This window comes from Odontesthes bonariensis, chromosome 20 (assembly GCF_027942865.1).
Source record: "Odontesthes bonariensis isolate fOdoBon6 chromosome 20, fOdoBon6.hap1, whole genome shotgun sequence".
Lineage (NCBI taxonomy): Eukaryota > Metazoa > Chordata > Actinopteri > Atheriniformes > Atherinopsidae > Odontesthes > Odontesthes bonariensis.
The window spans coordinates 14,387,311-14,403,990 of record NC_134525.1 but is presented as its reverse complement, the minus strand read 5'-3'; the positions used below and the strand labels follow the sequence as shown (position 1 = coordinate 14,403,990).

At 38.5% G+C, this 16,680-nt stretch overlaps 1 protein-coding gene and 1 long non-coding RNA gene across 5 annotated transcripts in view; one reads left to right on the top strand and one right to left on the bottom strand.

Moving 5' to 3' along the window:
- ctnnd2a (catenin (cadherin-associated protein), delta 2a) overlaps positions 1-16,680 on the bottom strand; it is a 256,392-nt gene that overhangs the window by 114,318 nt on the left and 125,394 nt on the right. For all 4 annotated transcript variants that reach the window (XM_075452088.1, XM_075452090.1, XM_075452089.1 and 1 more), the window contains exons 6-10: positions 11,927-12,099; positions 7,383-7,437; positions 7,056-7,266; positions 6,583-6,700; positions 5,613-5,745 (exon numbers count right to left, since the gene is read on the bottom strand). In XM_075452088.1, the coding sequence (XP_075308203.1) occupies positions 5,613-5,745; positions 6,583-6,700; positions 7,056-7,266; positions 7,383-7,437; positions 11,927-12,099 (690 nt within the window). The remainder of the gene's footprint in view (positions 1-5,612; positions 5,746-6,582; positions 6,701-7,055; positions 7,267-7,382; positions 7,438-11,926; positions 12,100-16,680) is intronic.
- On the top strand, positions 751-1,904 carry LOC142369741 (uncharacterized). The gene is made up of 3 exons (XR_012767692.1): positions 751-1,015; positions 1,136-1,208; positions 1,609-1,904. It is a non-coding gene; the product is annotated as an uncharacterized LOC142369741 (long non-coding RNA).

Here is a 16,680-nt window from a genome sequence, read left to right as displayed (position 1 = left end):
TACATACAATAGCTTTTTAACCGAGCTATTGGTGCAGCTGCAACGTCTTTTTGACTTTACGGTCCAACAAAACAAGGAGTTTAAAGAGCGTATTTTAAAGATAAGCCACTATGAACACTCAAATAAAAAAAAAATGCAGCAGGGAGCATCCTCAGTCTTATTTTTCATATAGTCTATGTAGTAAAATGGTACAGGCAGCTTGGAATATGAAACGTAGCCTGTCCACAATTTCTGGACAATTCTGAGGCAAACGATAAACCATTAATTGTCCTCATTATGCTTTTTTATTGTTGCGGCATCAAGGCTTCTGTGTATAATGTAAGAATGTCTTCCATTAAACAGCATGGCTGACTGAAGGGCCTGTTAACCTCAGAAGGTAACAAAGGGTAATGCTGTATCTTTTTTTTTTTTATCTTTTCTTACATGTGACATTTGTATGGTGGTTTTATTATTATTAGTTTATTCTCATTTCACTTTTCTACTTATGTAAGCCTTCTTCTACAGTTGATCTCAATGATACTTATGTATGGTCAAATTAAGGTAATAATACAACACAACAATGTAACCCAGGTTACCATCATCAGTTCATTGGTGAAATAAATAAATATGATTTAGGATTAAAATCTTAAATATGTCAATAAATAGTAAAATCAATAAATGCACATATGGTTATTCAGATCTGGAAAAATAGTATAAGTGTGTGTGGTAAATGCACCTTTCTCAAAGTGTACAAGATCCAGGTGACATGAGGAGTTCACATGATGTAATGTAGCGAATCAGGCGCCGTCAAGGTGTATGTGTCGTCGTGTTTTTTTTCTCTCTCTCGATCAGACCGATGTTAAGGCAGCTGCATGCTACGATTTCGCTGGACATGCACTTCTTTTTTTGAGCAAAAGAGAGTTATTTAGTCGGTTTTGTCATTGTTTTCACCGGTGTGGAGAGCGAGACCTTCCTTTTTTTTTTGCTGTGGGATTATTAGAGGACAGCGTATGCTGCAAAGAGGACGAGAGAGAGCGTGAGTGGTGTTTATTAGCAACCGTGGCGTTAGCTTTAGCCATTGGCCACATTAGCTTTGCTAAATTCGTTTTAGGAAAATGCACATTGCTGAACTCCCGTGTCCCTGTTTCTTTAAAAGTGTAACCTGGACTGATGAGAGCCGTTTGACCTGCATTGTGCTGGAGATTGTGTGTGTAATGATTGAGCCTCTGGTGAGTAAACTTTGTTAATGTTAGTCTCATAAATGGATGAAAAGAATGTGCATATGCTAGTGGGAATGTGAGGTAAAGAGGCGTTAATTTCATGTATGTTTTGTTTAAAAGCGTTAAATTAATTAATATCTGTTCAAATGTTATGATATTAATTGCATTGCCCTTGCCTCATGTATTTTCTGTGAGAGTGAGTGATGGTAAAAAGGAAGAATGAGCAGAAGAGTGATGGCTCAGCCATTTTGTTTCATGTTAATATTGAAAAATGCCAGTTCATTGATGGATAGTAAAAGTGGTTATTAATGAATAAATATGTATATATTTGTTTATATACATATGTTTATATGTAGAGGTATATTTTGTTACAAGAATGTTATAGTAACCCTCTTTTTGGCCCTTATAGGCCGGGTCTTTTTGCTGTATGATTTCCTGGGTTCAAGATCTGCATGGAAAATTCTTCTGCTGAGACTCTTCCTATTGTGTAAGGTGGATGAGAACTCAGTGGTTGTGGCAAGCCATCCAAATTAGAAAAACAAAGGAAAAAAACAGAACTGTGGCTTTGTCAGTGAATTCATTTGTGAATTGTTTGAAATCTGAGGTGTTTATTGACACTCATTCAATTTTGTATTCTTTATTCATTCATTTATTTATTTTCTTTCATTTTGTTTCCTAAAACCAATACAAAATACCACATAACTACTTACCTGTCAGTTGTGTGAATTCTTTACTATTACACTCAATGCAAATTGCTAATACCCCCTTCTCCTATAGCGAAACTAGACTTCTGATTTACTGGTCTGCACGAATATTAACCTTGATGAAACCATATCTGTATCACCCAACCTTTACTATGCAGTTAGAGCTGAGGCAGGTTACAACAACAATAATAATGATAACGAAATATTGTTACATAGCTACAGCTGCTGTTTATGCAATATATCACAGTGAGTAAAAGCTGCATAATAATGAAGTATCACTGGATTCAAGTGGTGTTCATAATACATCAGCATAGTAGCCCTACCCACTATTGACTCCTCTATACAGACAACACCACAAAGTGAGTGAATGAGCAGAGCGTTATAAAAAACGGTTACAGGAGATGCAAACGAAATGAGGAAGTCTGGACATTACTTACTAGCGTCAGCTGAAATGAAGTGAATTTAGACAGAGAGGAAAAAGGAGCAAGAAAAAGACTGAGATGGTCAGAATATGCGCGAAGGGTGCTAATTACAGCCATGGACAAACCCATTAATGGGATGACTCATTCCAGCTTCTTCACTTTTTCACTTCCTCCCATGCCTTTCATCTTTGAAGTCTTGGTGAGTCTTTTTTATTTTCGTTATTCATTTAATTTTTGTCTCAATGGGCCCACTCGTTGAAGCACTGACCTCTTTCTTTCAAAAGGGAAGACAAGGTAAAGAAGAGAAGATGGCATCATGCAGGGAAAGGGAAAAATGTAAATAAAATTTCCCTCCCAGAAGATTTTAGAAAGGATAATGACATGTAGAAACCAACTGTGGCCCCATGATGCCTCACAGTCCTATTTGTGGGGTTAAAGAGACAAGAAACCATCACTTACAGCCACAGTCAGTAAAGTCAAAAGAAAGATATTACCTAATTTCATCTATAAAATGTGACTTTGCTCATTGACTTTGCAATTCTACTAAAAATGGTGTAAAATTGTCAATCAAAATAAAAAAAAATTATCATCCATCCATTCATTTTCCATACCCATTTAATCCAACTCATTGTCGCCGGGGGACTGGAGCCTATCCCAGCTGTCATTGGGTGAGAGGTGGGGTACACCCTGGACAGGTCGCCAGTCCATCACAGGGCCACTTAGAGATAAATAAGGCAAACAACCACCAACGCTCAAACTCACTCCCAGGGTCAATTTAGAGTCTCCAATTAACCTAACCGCATGTTTTTGGGCAGCGGAAGGAAGTCAAAGTACCTGGAGAGAACCCACGCACACAGCGTGAGAACATGCAAACTCCACACAGAAAGGCCCCAGCCCGGAGTCGAACCAGGAACCCTCTTGCTGTGAGGCATAAAAAAATTATCACATACAACAATTTTTTAAAGCTGACAGATTCCAAGAAAAACATGGGTAAATTTCGAACATCAAAAGAAACACTGCTGAGCCTGAACCTGCAATGTTGACCAGCTGTTAGTATTACCGAAGCCCAGTTTCTAAATAACCTGTAATTATCTCCGAATACCCAAATAACTTACCTATTTTCTTCAGCTTATATACTGCTATCGTGTGACTACTGCAATATTCAATATGCTACAACCTGTATCACTAAAGCTCCTATGTAAAAAAAAAAAGCACAACGAGGAAATCCCTTTCAAGAGGCCACTTCTGTTTTTATGCATCTTAACTCCACTGTAGAGTCTGTGCAGTACAGCTGTTGAGTGCCTCTCCAAAAATGCTACTCAGATGAACTCCAGTATGATTTTTCCAGTTGGACATCAACCATAAGGAGCAAGCAATCCTTTCCAGTATCTACAAACAACTCTTAGTTGGTAGGATTTTGTAAATATTGAGATTAAAAAAACATTAAAGTAAATGTTGTCACATTGCATTTATGGTGTTAGCTGAATTAATTGCCTTTGTATGACCCACTGCTCCATTTTATTCCAAGCATATATGAGCAAACTTAATGATATGTACCATGTCAGCTAATTATAGCGACACTGTGTAATCTTTTGTCAATTGGGACTGACTCCTGCTTACTTATTTTTTTCCTACTAGATTTCGAATATACAGGAGAAATAAAACCAAGGCACTGCTGCACAATTATGCCTACTGGGTAAAGCTTGAAGGTCATGGTCCTCTTCAGTTTAGCTCCAGGTTAAAAGGACTGATCATTGAAGCAAACAAAACACCAGAATTTCCTCCAGACCTTCATTTCTATTGTACCAAACAAATTAAAAACAAAATGAAAACTGGCAAAAGTCAACCCGTGGCAAAAGATATTGTTCCATAGCTACTATCATTGTCAATTAACTGCAGCAAATTGGACCAAATTAGTAAAAAAGATGGGGATATTTGCCATAGTTCACTCCTATCAATTAATTATCCAAAAAAATGCCCCAATCAAGAAGATGAAAACTACAAAAGCAGGTAGATGATAACATAAGACAGGCAGCTACTCTGACATTACCAAAATCTTAATGAGCACTGGGTCCACAAACATTCTTAGGATGTTGACATTTATCCAGCTCAATACTGTAAAAAAAAAAGAGAAAGTTATTAACTCATCAAGCAAAATCAAAGGAAAAAGTCAGCCTGAGTTCTGATAACCTGGACATAATAGTTACACCTACAGCAGGCATTCTGAAGTTGTAGTTAATAGATGGCAGCCTTAAAGATGCCAATATCTGTTTTAGGGAAAGATTATCTAAGTCAGGCAAATTCTCATATGGTTGCAAAGCCTAAACAGACCTGAGTGGAGTGTCCAAGTCTACAAGTGCCCTCCTCAAACAGGAATAATTCACAAACACAGGCACAAACAGCTCATTTTAAAAAATGACCAAAGCAGTTTTACCAGGAGCAGTCCAAATAAGCACAGTCACATACAAGCAGGAGACTGTCAATGACACAGTCACAGCAACCAAAGATGCCATATACTGAAAGCATGAACCTGATTTTCTCTTAAGTTAAAATATGTAAGATATGCTCACTTGTTCTGATTAAAATAGTCTGTTTATCATCTTATTTTTACTTTGATACATTCTTCCATGAGCATCATTTGACTAAACTCTTCAATCTTCTCACCTGCTTAAAAATTATACAGTCGATACATTTTCATGCTCAAACAAAGTTTCATGCTTAGGTTTTCCTTCACTATTGTAAGATACTTGTGTTTTGCATCACATGTAACTGTCACAAATGGGATACTACAAGGTCTTACATTACAATGTAGACTGCAACACCCTATAAACAAATATTGTCTAAGCAACTTTTAACTTTGCTGTTGGGTTGGTTAGATATCAAAAATGGTGTGACTGGAAGGGCTAAAATATTAACAAAAGCATAGTTACAGGATGGTGTCACATCACCTGAATGACTCCCTTGGCAAACAAGTGGCAATAATAAAAGTTACCGTTTCTAAAGTTCTGCACATTTTCTGTTGTTTCTGCTAAATTTTAGACATTTGGACAAGAGTACCTATTTAAAAATTGTGAGGCATAATGTTGGTTATATCCTTCTGCGCTCAGTGCAGATGAAGCATGTATTTCACCTGCTATACAAGTGACGTTGTACGTTGGTTAAAACAAAACAAACCAACAAAAATAAAATCAAGGTTAAAACAGATTCAAAAAGCTTTGGAGTATTAGATGTTTATCTACAAACACACAAAACGACATGTGAGACTGCATAAATGTGTAAACACCAACCTGCCAGACTTCCTGGCCTCTGCAGGGTAGCTGTAGCGTAGAGCTCGTGGGAGATCTTGTATTGATCAGAGGCGTGATGAGCTGCCAACCGTTTGGGAGACAGAGTGGCATAGCTCCCAATGCCTGAACTCATCTGAAAAGACAAGATATTTTGACTTATGTTTAATGCTCTGAATTAGCTCAAGCAATGAACACTACTACACTTATACAGTACTCTGGCTCTCCTGTTTGATGACTAGGTGCTGGCAGCCAAATATATAAACCCTGACAGGGCTGTGGTCTCATTTGAGAGTTTTACATATAAAATGTGTCTATTTGCATCCCTTTCAAAGTACTTTTAAAAATTTATTTGGAGTATATATCCAACTGACTATTTTTTGGAAATGGGTTATGTGTGAACCATGTCCAAACCTCTTAGCAATATAACTATATTTATTTGCTGACAAAACCCTCTCAAAAACAACAACAACAAAAAAAGAAGCTTTCATGGTACACTGAGAGAAATAAGCATACAGTATAAAGATGTGCATAGACCATTTGTAAAGGTGGCTGTGTCAAGGTAAGAGCAAATTATATGAGCAGTCAGACACAGGAAGTGCCAAAATAATCTGTTCAATTTTGAGGTTAGGATTCGAATTATCTTGTAAACTTTATCAACAATTTAAAAGAAGAACAGGTTCTGATTTCTTCTAAAGGAATAGGATTACATAATGTACTTCTATTCGTAGAGCAAATGATAAAACTGAAAAATATATATTTTCCACAGCAATTTCCCACAAAAGTAAATATACAGGAACACCAATTCCTGTGCCAACCCAATGTGAGTAAAGTTAAATTAATGTCACGAAATCCGGGGAACAAAAATGTTGCATTTCTGAAGAGCTTCCTGCGGAGTGAGACGCTGTGTGAATGACTGTACAAATATGTCACAGGCCAATTCATGGTGAAATCAAGGAGTAACATCCTGTACCTGGTGAAGAGGGGATGATGACGAACTGGCCCCTCCTCCGGTTGCTGCAGAGTTGGGTGGAGAGGCCACCCTTAGGGGGGACCCACCCCCTCCACCTGTTGTCACAGCAGCTGTAGTACTGAAAATTAAAAGAATAAAAGAGAATTTATTGAAGGGGGGGGGGGGACAATTGCACTTTTATATATATATAAAAAAAAAAAAAAAAAAAAAGGTGGGTGCATCATGTGTCATGCGTGATCTAATTGTGTATTTTCAGTTCAGGGAATGCTGACATGGATTCAAGGACAATAAACTGGAAACTGTACCTTCCCATTCTGTTCTATTGCTTTCTTTCTCATGCAGCCTGCCTTTAACATACATATTATTCTCAAGCCATTTGTTAAACCCATAAATGAATCCATCATATTGCATATTAGTATCTGCACCAATACATGAAATACAATTTTAATGTTATGGTAACTGTGGTTCTCTACCTGTATGACTTAGCCAGCCGATTAGCAGAAGACTTGCTGGGAGAGGAGGAGGCAGAAGAAGGCAGGCGTTGAGTGGTAGAGTACCCTGGTGCGTCTGAGGTTGATCCCAGGCGTTGATGTTTGGTGGGAGAACCGGATCCTGAGCCTCCTCCTCCAGAAAGAGGGGAACTGACACGCTGGGCAGGTAAGGTGGAGCTAGAGTAGTAGATACCTTTACAAAAAAAAAAAAAGTGTTCAATGTTATGTTCTGTCATATAAATATATCATTAAGACAAGGCAACTCCAGGTAAACAAACAAAAAGAAGAGAAGGAGAAGTGAGTGCTTACCTGATCCTGCCCCAGATTGTGATGGTTGCTGCTGGGCTGCACGACTAGATGTCACCTGAGGGGATGTGTGGAAGTACAGAGCACATGAGACAAGAGCAGTAAAAGACATGGGAAAATGGAGAGATAGAAGCGGTTTTTGGGAAGGGTAGCAGAAGTTGGGAATAGAATAAGAGAAAAACCAAGATTTCTGATAAATTTGACAAAAGAATAGTGGCCTTCGAAAAACTTTGATGCTCAATGCGTTCTGTCAAGCCTTTAAGATGTCTCAAATGAAACTAAAGGATCTGGTAATTAAATCCCCACAGCAAACAGAGGGATGATTCAAGGCGCATAATCAAGAAGAAGATCACTTGATCATCTTAGCTCTGACTGTGTCACGCCCATGGGACTTAAGTTTTATGTTTTTTGTGTTCAGTTCATGTCCAGGTTTTGAATTTTAGGTTTTGCCATTGTTTTTCCCCCTCACTTCCTTCACTCAGGTCATTAGTTCATTCCCCTCACCTGTTTATTCCCCACCAGCTGTCCACTCACTTAATCACTGCAGTTTCCCCTGTCTTGTCGCTGGATCTTTAAATTTCTATTTACCCATGCTACCTGCGTTTCCCAAGTTAAGTATCTATTCATTCTATGCCATGCCAAGTGTTTTTGTTTGTTTTCCACAGTCACGTTTTCTGAATCCGGCTTAGCCGCGCCTTTTGCTTGTACTTTGTTTTTTGTTAAATAAACCAAGTTTTCCTTACTAGTTTTAATACTCATCTTCTATTATAGAATGAACCTCGATATTTCCAAACAAGTAAAACAACTTAACCAAGCTCTTCACTCTTAAGTTATTGGAATATTTTCTGCTTAGTAAAAACGAGTGAAACAGTGAAAAGATGTGCAACTTTGAAATCACCCACTGATTTGCTAACAGCTTGGACTGCCATGCATTCCTAACAAATAAAAAGTTATGTTACATCGTGTGGGTCAGCGAGAGAGTGTGGAGCTCCTCTACAACAAATCACATGCTGGTCTGTCAAAAAATATGCTCCTTATTCTCCAGAAACAGTGAGGTGGAACATATGCCAGCTGTCCACTGAGTCTCGTGTGATTAAAAGTTAATCTTTGAGCTGTAATGATGTTTCAAATATATTATTACCACATTATGCCAGCACACAGTTATGGAGTCACCTTAGAGCACGGTCATTACTGTATGCAGTATACAGTTAAACTCAGACAATCAGAGAAACAATCACACCTTCCGTTGTCTAAAATGAAAGATGTTCACTAATGGATACACTGACAATTCAGGGAAAAGTAATAAAATATACATTACTCTTCAGTAATCAAATGAGAACTCGATTGTCTATCTAAATGTAAAATCTGTATCTTTCAGTTGCACAGAACATTCCTCTGCCTAACAAAACCTTATTTCCTGGAAGACAGACTAAAGAGAACGTATATGTATAAACTTGTACAAACGCGCTCTGATGATTTAATATCAAGCAGCTCCCACAATAAACCACCTATATTACACATACACACAAATTGCACTAATGTTAGAAGACTATGTTTGTCACTGTTTCCAGGTGTGAATATTTGCAGCTATTCAGTTGTGCAGACACACACAGACACGCACACAAAAAAAGCGTGTCTGCTCAGCAAATCTCCCCGAGATAAATATAGCATCACGCACAGACTTCCATTCTGTTTACAACGGACACCTCTGGTTATATTTCCTGCTCTGTGATGGGCCAGAATGTGTGTTGAAGACAACAAACCCGTGGTTCCAGCACTGCTTTGTTTGGAGGGGGGTCATAAAAATGTATTTATATCGAGCTGCATGAAACAACAGTCTCTTTCTAAAGGTCTGGCTCACAGTTTATTGAAGCAAACAAGCAGAGAAGCAGAGAAGAGACGAGGATAAGACTGAAAATAACGAAAATTGGTACAAACTTTGGTACTTCTGTACAACTTCTTGACTTGTTTTTGACACAGTAACATTCTGACACTATCTGTATCTGTCTCTATGTTATTGTGTACACGTGAATTTTCTTTTAGTTTCTAATGAAATTCGTTAACAATGCACTTTAAGATGCAAGTAAAAAACCTTAATAGCTCTTTTTACTCAATAACATGAGGTCATTTTTCAATCAATTAGTCATTAATTACATGTCAACTTCTTCAATTCTAAAACAATGATTTAAATGTCAGAAAGGCCAAATTAATTCAGCAGTGTCAAATAGAAGCCTTTTTATATCCCAAAATATAGCTTATCCACTGAAAACATAAACGGAAACAGTTTTGAGGTGTGTGCATGTAAAAGAAAGTTTTGAACACAGTACTTGATCTGTTTGTTTGGATAAATCAGCATTAGTGAATGGATAGCTAAATGTGTCAACAAGCAGCCAGAGGGAGATTTTAATGAGGATGTGAACCCATATCCAGAGGAGTGTAAGGCCAGCTTTTTAAGTCTCCTGAGTTTGTTTTAATAGGCTAGAAAGCCAAGGGGGAGCTCTAAGGTTGATAAAATGAAGGCTTCAATGCAGTTTAAGAATCTTGTTCATGATTAATTTTATTTATTCGTTTGTGTTGTTAACTGAAAAAACTTCAGATGTGCTACAATGATCAAGAAGCATAGAGACACAGTATCTAGAGTAATAGATGAATAGATAGATAAGTAAATGAGTGTGTAAATAAATGATGAGTGAAAATGAATTGTTGGCCAAGGCAACTAGAAAGAAAGCCAGACACACTCTGAGGGAGAGCACTTTCTCTATCCCACTGTATTTCATCCTGCAGGGCCTCCTCCTTCAGTAAAACACTGGGATCTTTGAGGTGCCATGTAACCATGCATTATTAAAGCAAGCCCTCTCAGGGTTATAAATATCCCACAAAAGAGCACCAACATGCCAGACCTTTCCCTTTCTCCCTCTTCTTGAAACATTAAATCATACAAATTTTAAATACTTGAATCTTTGTACACACTTGATTGACAGTGATTGTGTATAAAGCGTGTGTTGGTATGTTTGCAGGCATGTGCACAAACACACCAACAATGCACGTACGGCGCATGCATGGAAGCTGGACATGCCTATCATGCAGTGCTGGCATGCATAAAGCTATTCATGAGCAACAAGCCCTGCTGACAGCGGTGGTCCCATTACACTGACAAGCCCAAAACATCAGAGGAGAATACACACACGCTCCCATGGACAGAGATGGTGAGCACAGTGGACAATGAAGGAAGACGAGAGGTGGGAAAGATAGACAGGAACACTGAAGAAAAAAATTATCATTCTGTTTTTTTTTTCCTGAGCTGTCTATCCATCTGCATCCCCGTCAGATTTTCCTTTCTAACTTATCTTGTATATCCAATTCCTAAAGAAATGTGACCTAATATTTATCTAAAACCTGCTCTAAATAAGTTTCAGTGACTGTAAATGAATAAAGAATGAAGAATGCATTTACAAAGACAGATTATAGAAACTTATAAGAAACTTGTGCCAGGACTTGCAATAATGAATAAAATATTCTTTGGATCCTTGGTTTAGAATCATTTATCTAAAATATTTCCTTTAACTTTTAATTCATAATTATCGATCCTCAATGGAACATTTGTTCCAGACGCAGGAAATATTTCTAATAAGGGACTGCAGCTGCTCACTGATTAGGCAGATGTGTGGGTGTCTGCAGGTTCTTGTGTGTGTGCGCAAGTGCGTTTGCAGCACTGGTATGACTTCTAATATGTTAGGGACACACAAATTGGCAATAATTGGCTGCTGTAGGCTTTAAAGTAATTTGGTGGGTTTTCTCTCTTGCAACACATTGCTGTGATTCATACGTGATTCTGTATCAAGCTTTATTTCTCTAGTCCTTATAAACAAGACACTCGCTCAGATTTCTCTGTGTGTATTTACTTTTCCCCTCATTTTGGTTGATGGGCTTCCTCTGAACAGCTTAAGTTAATCTGTCTCTGTCTTTCACTTCATTAAAAATAGACAATATGCAATGGATTGCTTAAAAAGCCAGTTGACGTGACTCGACTGCAGCAAGGCTAATAAAATGGGATTCTGTATAAATATGTACTTAGACTTTGATCAAATAGACACAGCAACTCAACTGTCAAACCAATCCACAAGCAGTGAGAGCAGTGGAAGTCAGAGATATATGTACCAAGAGGAATGCAAGAGAGTATATGAAAAAAAGTCAGTTCAGGAAATAAAAGGGCAATCTTTGATTAGTCTGTGACAGAAAAATGGAGCACCAAGGAATTTGAATACCAGCTTATGCACAATACATCAACTCAATACGATTCCCAACAAGTTTGCATTAGCAACGGAGCACAGTACAGACACACTTATAAACAATGGACAACCTACTTCAGGAAAGTTATCTCCACAGCCAAAAGCTTTTGTTGGCAGTTACTAATATTTCTTGTCAAACAGCACCAATACACAAAGTGAAAGTTTGTCTGTTCACACAGGTAAGTTTACGGAAAGTGGCCGCTCTTAAAAATTCTCTCTAATCTTTTCCACATCCTTTTGTACAGCAGTATTTCTTACCTGATTGTAGCTGTGCACAGCTCCTCCAACCTGCCCGCTGCGCTGAGGAGTTGCTGCAGAGATGCTGTCGCTAAGGGCGAGGGTCTGGTTGCTATGGTAGCTGGCAGAGTACTGGAGCGAAGCCTCCGGGGTGGAGTTGAGTTGCAAGGAACTCTGGGAAAGAAGAGCTGGTCCTACCAATTGAGACAGGAGTGGTGTATGGTTTGGTGGGAGGGAGGTTGAGTTGAGTTTGTGTGTGAGAAAGAGAGAGTGAGAGATTAAGAGTGAGAGAGAGGGGGTGTGAAGGGGAGAGATTGAGAGGCGAAGAGTGAAATGGGGAAGAGAGAGAGCAGCAATTTAGAGCAGATAGTGCAGCAGTGCAGCACTCTGTGAGTTGGAGATGGCATGCATAATTTATTAGCAGAGGAAGGGAGAAACAGAGGAACACAGAGAATAGGAGGAGGAGGAGGAGCAGGGAGATGTAGAGGATGGGAGGAGGAGAACTGAGAAGAACAAAGTTGTGGATAGAAGGTCTAACAACTTAGGGATCACCGTCTAAAAAAATTTAGATTTTTGCTTGTAACTGTTAGCGCAAACAAAACTTTTGACCTCTTGCGTAAGACAATTATGATCATTTAGTTGGGAAATAATCATTTATTTCTGCAGTTGTTTAATGGGCATTGGAGGATGGAGGAATAGAGCCTCGTAAACGGGCTCTTCCCTACACATTAACGGCGTGAGCACCACTTAAGTGCTAACGTAGAAATGAACCAAATCTGCTGTTGTCAATTATGAGTATACAACACATAGATTCTTCCAATAATTTTGCCTCAAGTTTAAGAACTGCCTACATGATGCAGTTGCTACTGTGTCATCATGTAATAATTCCCCGACTCGCTGATTCCTAAGCTCCGCACATAACGTTAAATCAATCAGGAATGAGGACATCATAAAGCAACTTTGCGGTCTTTAAAAACCATGTCTGGAGTGATGTGTTGAGCCACTCACCGGTGTGTGTTTGTGTGTGCATGTGAGTGCTTGTACAAGGTTGTAATAAAAAACAATTGATTCTAGCTCTAGAATACAAATTTCATGTACACAACGCATATCATTACACTCCGTAGGTTTAGGAGGCCAAACTAGGATCACATTCTTTTTCTAAAGTTATTTAAAATTTAATGAATATGTCCCGATAAAATCTACAAGTGCCTTCCCTTGAGTCACCGTCTGTTTCGCCTCCTTTTTCACTCAAAAAGAAGAAAGAAAAAGAGATCAAACAATTGCCATTTCTCATTCTTCTTCTACATCTATCTGCTCTTCCACTCTTCCTTCAGAATCTTTTTTTCCTTGTGAGTCCGTGGGTTGGGAGCCAGGATCAACTCGTCAGCCTCCTGCCATCATAAAAGACTCATATTTTTTTCATCTTGATTCATCCCTTGCTTTTTATGAATTATTAAACAGCATTTTTTTTTTGTTACTCAGTCAAAGTAGGAGCTCCTGAACCCATCACTGGTGTTTGTTACTGATTGTTGTGTGACATAACGTGTGTTTGTCTCTGTCTTAAAACATACATCAGAAAGTGTGTTTGAGCTGGATAGTCAAAGGATAGTTAACTAAACAGCCATACTAAACCAAAGTAAAAAGGAATTGGTCATGGAAATATGATCATTTTATTAGTTTTTTAGTGTTTTTATTCAGGTGGAGGGAAACTGTACTAAGAATAACGATAACATGACAATCATCAGCTCAAATAATTGTGATCAGGCAATTATGTAAAAATGTGACATATCTATTAAGTATTGGGAAGTTTGTGAATCCTTCAGAATCCTCTAAGAAAAACATCCTAAAAGTTTTCTGTCCTAAAAGTATAAAAATAGAACCCAGTTACACAAAAAAGTCTATACTATATTTGGTCCTTCATTTATCAAGAAAATGTTCCAATACTACATTTCTGTGAGTGGCAGAAATATATGAACCTTTGCTTTCAGGATCTGATGTGACCAGAATCTGGTAACAATTGATCAGTTCTACACGTTTGTTTTGGGGAGAATAACTTCAGCTCTGGGATGTTGGTGGGTTTCCTCACATGGAATCCTCACCCAAGGACATTTCATCTGCATTGGATTAAGGTAGACTAAGACTCAAAGACTCGAACTTGCTTACTTTATCATTGTATCAGTGACTACACACGGCTCAGGCTCCGATTCATTACAACTGGGCCAAACCATGACCCTACTACTAATCTACTAATGACAGAGTGTTTTATCTTCTACAGACATAACACTTCTCATTGAAACTAAATGGTTTTATTTGGTCAGAAAACATTTCATTTAATATCTTTTGCGACAGTCCAAATGATTGTCCAAAAAGACAAGCAGCAATGTTCTTTTTAGATAGCAGTAGCTTTCAGCTCACAGATCTGCCATGCACACCACTGTTGTTCAGTTTGCTAATGCTGAAGTCTGAAACATTAGACTAAATAAGTGAATCCTTTAGTTTCTAAGATGTTTCACTGGGTTTCTTTGTGACCATACACACCTTTGCACATGGAGTGACAGAAGTTTGGTGCTGAGATAAGCCTCGTTTTCACTATGCAGTCCGGTACGGGTCGGTTCAGAACGGTTCGCTTATTTCAGTGTTTCCACTACCACGAAAGCGTACCGGTCCCATGGAACCCATTACCATTTTTGTAACCCTTCTGCTTGGGGTACCTAGCACACAGGACCAGTTCCAGGCTCTGCTCTCCGTTGTTGGTGAGGAGGCTGTGCAGCGGGAGCTCGATGGCGCTGTGCGAAACAAAAAAGTTTTCCAGCTGAGTGCCGCAAAAATGGCAGAGAGTGGTTTCAACCGGACCGCGAGCCAGTGTCGCATTAAGCTGAAGAAGCTTGGAGGTGGTTCGAAAATTTTGGATGTTATTTGTTATTTGCTGTTATTTGCTATTTACGCTTGGGCACGTACTCCGCCCACCCCTGAGGGTCCCCTTTGTACAGTGGGAACGCAAGCTGACCCCAAAGCGACCTGACCCGTACCGTACCGTTCTGAACCGACTCGTACCGGACTGCATAGTGGAAACGAGGCTATAGTATTTGGTTTGACAAGTACATGCCATTACATACCATGAATTTTTAAGAAACTGCCTCAGCTAAAAGCAACTTTTCATTGAATAAACCAGCATGTTAGTATTCCATTTGTTGACTTCTTTAGAATTTGGATTGCACCCACGATAAAAGGGCTCACAATCAGAGAGCATTCGATTTGGACGGGACTGACAGAAACTCAGGCACTTACTGCAAATGAGATAAAAATCAAATTATCTTACATGTCTTCCAAATGTTCAGTCTGTATTTGAGCAGGCAATCGCTTTCTCATCAAAGCAAAGCACCAACAGCAAATGAAGTAAATATTCCAAAACCAGCTTTCACAGATTTATCCAGTCTGGCTTTTTGCTGTCATAACAGTGTGTTTGTGTGCACACACAATGATTAAATATGTACAAGCAGACCCATTCTTGTGGTAGAAGTTACATGCTTTTCATGTTAGTATTTAAATGTAAGTCCTCATATAGAAGCGTACAGAGCATCATGCACAGCACAAGCTCTCAAAATGCCAACCATTACAGCAATATCAACCATCAAAAAGGTCAGCAGACAATAAGTGAAATAGGAATGCAGTGTTCCAAAACCAATGACCTGAACAGAAAATGCCAAGCACATTTACCCAGACCTTATACAGCACACAGCCTGCCTCTCAAGCTTTGTTTGAATTTGGTCATCAGTCAAAGTCCAAAGTATTAAAAAGTTACCTCCAAAAATGTTTGTTTATCTGTGAGTGTGCTGGCAGTGTGAACATTAAAGAGTAACATTAAAGCAGTAACTATCTATGAAAAAAAGAAACTCACATCTCAAATTTATTGATTTACAAGAAAGTTGTTCTGCTTAAACAAATGTGACATATTTCTAATCTCTATCTGCAATAATAGAACATGTATTTTAGAAATTGTAAAATATGTATCTTAGTTGATTTAATGAATTATATTTTGGACTGTATTATAATCAATGCTTACATAACACTCATCTGTCTTTCCTTGAATAAACTTGCCTGTGTAAACTTAAATGAAACCTTATGGAGAGCTAAATGTCAGCAAAGGGAATTGTTGCACTCACACCACATATCTATTGGGCTGAGGAACTCAGAGTACATTCTCTCCTTATCCTTTAGGAAAATATGATCAACTGTCAAGCAACAACTGTCACGCACTATGACAGTTGTTCACCCATTCAATATTTCAACAAATTCTTTAAACCATATGTGAATAAACCAACTCAGATGACATTCAGTCTGTGCATAGATCAGTTTGTTAAAGCTATAATTCTCAGATTAAAGGTGCACTTTGAAGTAGATTAAAAATTCAATTACAGCTAGTGCAGCTACAGCTATCAGCTTAATTGGGGAAAGCAATACCAAAGACGTCCCCTAAAAAAATAACACCTTAAAAAATGCAACTGACATATTTAACTGTGAAACTTTCCAGACAATCCTATAATACCACTTTGTGCCACTGGATGGGATGTGAGTCACTGTAGTGTCTATTCTGCCCTGCAGACAACACAGGAAGAAGAGAAGGCACCAGTAGATATTGGCAGTAACAAAGAAATTGCTAACGGAACATAGAGATGAGTGTCAATAACTGAAAACAGTAATTACAAGCGGAAGCTCCTGGCAAGTGAACATTAACTTCAACACTGCCTCTTCCGAAAATGAAACTGCATTTAGCA